This window comes from Morone saxatilis, unplaced genomic scaffold (genome assembly GCF_004916995.1).
Source record: "Morone saxatilis isolate NCDOM2014 unplaced genomic scaffold, NCSU_SB_2.0 Contig21, whole genome shotgun sequence".
Lineage (NCBI taxonomy): Eukaryota > Metazoa > Chordata > Actinopteri > Moronidae > Morone > Morone saxatilis.
Genome location: NW_023339774.1, coordinates 1 through 4,575, shown reverse-complemented (window position 1 = coordinate 4,575; position 4,575 = coordinate 1). Strand labels below are relative to the sequence as shown.

Below are 4,575 nucleotides of genomic sequence, written 5' to 3'. Positions count from 1 at the left end.
TCGGTATCGGCTAAGGCTGGTGAAAAAAAAATCGGTATCGGCATCGGCCCTAAAAAATCCGTATCGGTCTATCACTAGTTTGCATAATATCCCAGCAGAAGAAGATTATTTTTACTTATTTTAAGAGTAAGACCCCTTGCACTACTTCTAAATTTAAAAGAAAGTAATCTTGTCCCAGTGTTGTAAATGAAGTAGCTATTTAGTTTTTTATTAAACAAATGCTAAATATTAGAATGCTTCTGGTGCCTTAATTTAAGACAAAACCACTTATTTATATTATGCTGTTTGAAGAAATTAAATTCAATAAAATGACAATACATACATACTTATTTTAAGAAAGTCTATCTTAAATAACTAAGTTTTCATTGCTTGTAATAAGCACACGTTGTTTTTTGGCATTCTTACTAGTTTTAAGGCCCATTATGGTCTTTCAGTGGCTAGATTCTTATGCTACTTTTAAGAATTCTAGCCAAGCAAAAATGGCTTACCATTTTTGGTTAAAAAATACTTGGCTGATATAAGAGCTGTTTTCAAAGTGTGTACAGTAGATTTATCAGAGCTTTTTCGCTGTAAAAAGGATGCCTGCTGCTGTTGGAGAAATGTAAAATAAGAGCAGATTTTGTGGGCAGGAAAACTGAACCAATAAGCTGACAGAAACTCTAAAGCTCAGTAGAGCTGAAGGGACAGAGTTGATGATTAATCTGTGTAGGACTGGCTTGTATTTGTTTCCAAAAAAGAGAAGTGACCAACTTGTACTGAGAACTGATGAGGTGTTTTTACCGAGCATTGTCTGAGGGTTTGCATGGAGCGTTGCCGTTGTTTGAAAAGTCCTCATCGCTGTCTGTTGACTCGCCTTTCAGCCTGCTGATCCATTCTCGCAACGGTCTGTACAGGTGGAGCAGGAAGTGTGCCATCAAAATCAGTAAATTACTACAATGAAACTACATAACATTTTTATAACATAAAAACAACATTGAGGCAACCACACAGTTATTTTTACATTTGTGTTTGTACAGGTTAAGCAAATGAGATACAACATTTTATATAGTGAGCTTTAAAGGAGCTGGTACTGTAGGTGTTTTGTTGAACTTTGACTCCATATATGTACTTGAAAATAATTAATAGGCAACATTCCACACACGCACCTTATGAATGGAATGGCCATGAAAAACCTGTTGGGGGCAAGTCCAAGTTTAGACTTTGGGGTCATGTCGTTCCTGTGACATGGGAGCTTCTCAATAGGAAACCATTCAATGTTCTACAAGAAAAGAAGAAGATGATTATATGTTTTGTCAGCTACAAAAAGCTATAATTTAATCTGAGGATAAAATGTTTAAAAAGGAATTTCTACCCTGATCTCCTTCCTTGTTTTGGGGTTGAATTTGGTATCCTTTGACACTCCTGGTATGATGTACAGACGCACTAGCTGATCAGTGATTTTCTGCTCTATGTACATGTCTTTGCAGATGCGATTTTTAATGTCGAAGCCTGTCTCCTCCAACACCTGGATAACAACCAGTATTTTTAATTATAATTAAGTACAAGCATTATATATTGCTCTTAATGTTTTCAGTTGGTCACAGTTGAACATGCAACTCACTTCACGAACTGCACAATCATGAGGAGCTTCATCCTCATTAACTTTCCCCTTTGGAAAGCCCCAGCCTGACTTGGCAAGGTAGCCCTGAACAAGCAGCACCTAAGAGGAAAGATGTTTTTAGCAACAGCACTAGGTGTGCACTGGTGAAAAATATTAATATAATTTAATTTAATATTAATAAATATCACTGGTCTGAAAATAAAGAATATTAAATTATTTAACTTAAAAGGACAAGGTTGGTGATATTTTTCATTTTTCTTATTGTCAAAAAATCACAGAAAAATCAAGGTATCCTTCTAGGGCTGTACCTGGATTTGGCTATTCAATGCAAAGATTGACAATTTGTTCCATTTTTTTTGTTCAGTGCCACACTTAACTCTAGTCAATGACAGTGGGAGGCAGTAGAGGGAGTTGTTAGCAAGTTAACAAAGAACACCACTAACAACCTTTAACACTGTTGCCTTACGGGAGGAAACAAAACTGAGCCTAACCGTAACTCCCTATTTCTGTACCCGGCAGGAATAACTGCCAAGGTAAACTTTTATCTGGAAGAAAGTCATCCCGAGGAATAGGAAGTCATCTCTCTTTCTCTTAAGGAAATGTATCGTTATACAACACATGGTTGTATACCAAAATTAAAGTTTGCAGTTCTTTTATGCTACACACAAAAAAGATAATTAAATTAATTGTTATTAGCATACAAAATAAATAAAATATTTACAGTTTTTTATATACACATATACACCCAGGCAATAATTTGGCCCCCGTCTGGGGTAAAGTAAACAGCAGCAACAAGATAGTGATGATAATAAGGATTGTATGGTCTGTATCTTTTTAAAAAGGAAATTTTAAAATGTAACGGGTAAGGGCATAGAATGGATAAACAATGGCATGACCAACAGTGCAATTTGTTTTTAAATCAATTCAGACCACGGACTGGAAGAATTGTTACACCTCCAGAAATAAGTGAGATGTAATAAATGAGAAATATAATTTACATTACTTAATAAAATCTACATCAGGTATTGCTTGTGGTGTATGAATAGGAAAAAATAACTCACCTTTTCAAGTGATTCATCTAGAATGATTGCTCCATAAGTAGGTACACCCATTTTATATTCCTTCCACTGTTCAAGGACCTTCTGCACATCCTCTCCGTGAGGCAATAGAAACGGACAGTGATGGAAGAGTTTGCAGCTGTCAAGGAAAACAAAGTCTTATCCAAACAAACATGAGCACCACACTTGGCTTCTTGCTCAGAGGAAAAAACACACCACTGATGTTAGTTTGTAATAAAATCACTGATCATTTCTTTTGGGTAGCTGTTACCCATAAGTAATCCATTTGAAGGTTCTAAAAATAGTTTGCCTTGGAATCTGTACAGTCATCAATGCATTTATGTAAAATAAACTAAATCATGAATTAAAAAGTGATATGGTAATTCAATATTATGATTCACATGTAGGATATCTGCTTTGGCAAAGTCTCTTATTCCACAGTGAGGAGCTCCTGGAATGTTCTGCATGCAGAAGTCCAGGTAGAACCAGTGGGCCAGCTCAATCTGGAAGCACACCCGAATAGCGTTGTCCCTCTCCTCACTCGGGATGTGCAGGATGAACCGACTGGAGGAACAGAGGAGACTCGGAATTAGGGTTACATTAACATGCTAGGGGGCTCTGTGGCAAAAAGGAGCTGTGGGTCCTTGATACACTCAAACAGAGTGGCATGCAACAGGCTACCATTCACTGTGAACTAAACCTCCTGATGCTACAGAGACAATCAAAAGTTGCCCAGCGGCACAATGTGGGGGAGTTGAGGTAGATTAAATCCATGCAACTGTCCTCTGATGCACAGTAGTGTCAACCTTTAATTCTTGTTTTGGTTCCTGTGTGAAACAGAAGGTCAAAGTTGTAAACTTTAAACAAAAAAAAAAAAAAAAAGTCTCATTCATTGTAGTCAACAGCTTCCCAATTCACTGGTTATATATAACTTAAATGATGTGTGGAATTAGAGCGGTAATTTCATATCCAGATAATGATAATATATTCAAATTAATCAGATTGGTAGCCTCCTCCAATAAATTGCTCAACACCAGAACCCATCATGGCTGTGTGCTCACTGTTTAAACTGTACACTCATGACTGCAACCCCTAACATGGAGAAGTTTTCAGATGACACCACCATCAACAACAATGATGATATCGGGAGGAAATCAACAATCTTTCAGAGTGGTGGACAGAAAACAACCTACTGCTCAATGTCAGCAAAACCAAGGAGCTGATTGTTGATTTTAGGAAAAAAGGACAGAGACACAGCTGAGGTGGAGCAGGTCAACAGTTTTAGGCTCCTGGGAATCAACATTATAGAGAACCTGTCATGATCATCTCACATCTCACAAGTACAGAAACGACTGTATTTCTTAAAGAAACTCAAGAAAGCAAAATTCCCATGCAAAGTTATTGTTAACTTTCAAAGAGGAGCGATAGAAAGCATCCTGACTGGAAACATCACAAACTGGCATGGGATGTGCACGGCCCAGGTGAGGTGAAGTTCTGCGCAGAGCCCAAAGATAGCTAAAAGAAGCACCACTCCAGATACAGTTATCTAGTAGATTTAGTAATATCTCATTTCATTCTACAACATTGTGTTGTAATTGACAATAAAACAACCTTGATTTGTTGAATATACATCATGATATAAACCATTTTCTGTAAAATCAATAAAATAAATAGTTAGTATAAAATGACCACAAGGAAATGGTTATTTCTTTTTACATTTGTGAATTATAATGTAGAAAAAAAAAAGGAAAAAGAAAAACAAATGGGTAGCTTACTCATACTTGATTATTTAGAACCTTTGTACTATTTTTCAACCGTGTAGTGAGAAAACTGTATAAGTTTAACATTTAATGGTGGGGTAAGTGATAGTGGAGAAATACCACGACAAATACAATAATATAGTGCAAACGACGACAC

At 36.6% G+C, this 4,575-nt stretch overlaps 1 protein-coding gene across 1 annotated transcript in view; it reads right to left on the bottom strand.

The window, feature by feature from the left end:
- Positions 1 to 3,222, bottom strand: part of dcp2 (decapping mRNA 2) — a gene marked incomplete at its 5' end in the record, with an annotated part of 8,325 nt that extends 5,103 nt beyond the window's left edge. The window contains 6 exon segments of the mRNA XM_035668012.1: positions 781 to 885; positions 1,146 to 1,258; positions 1,352 to 1,504; positions 1,601 to 1,699; positions 2,662 to 2,789; positions 3,071 to 3,222. Coding sequence (XP_035523905.1) covers positions 781 to 885; positions 1,146 to 1,258; positions 1,352 to 1,504; positions 1,601 to 1,699; positions 2,662 to 2,789; positions 3,071 to 3,222 — 750 coding nt within the window.
- Positions 3,223 to 4,575: the final 1,353 nt, after the last annotated feature.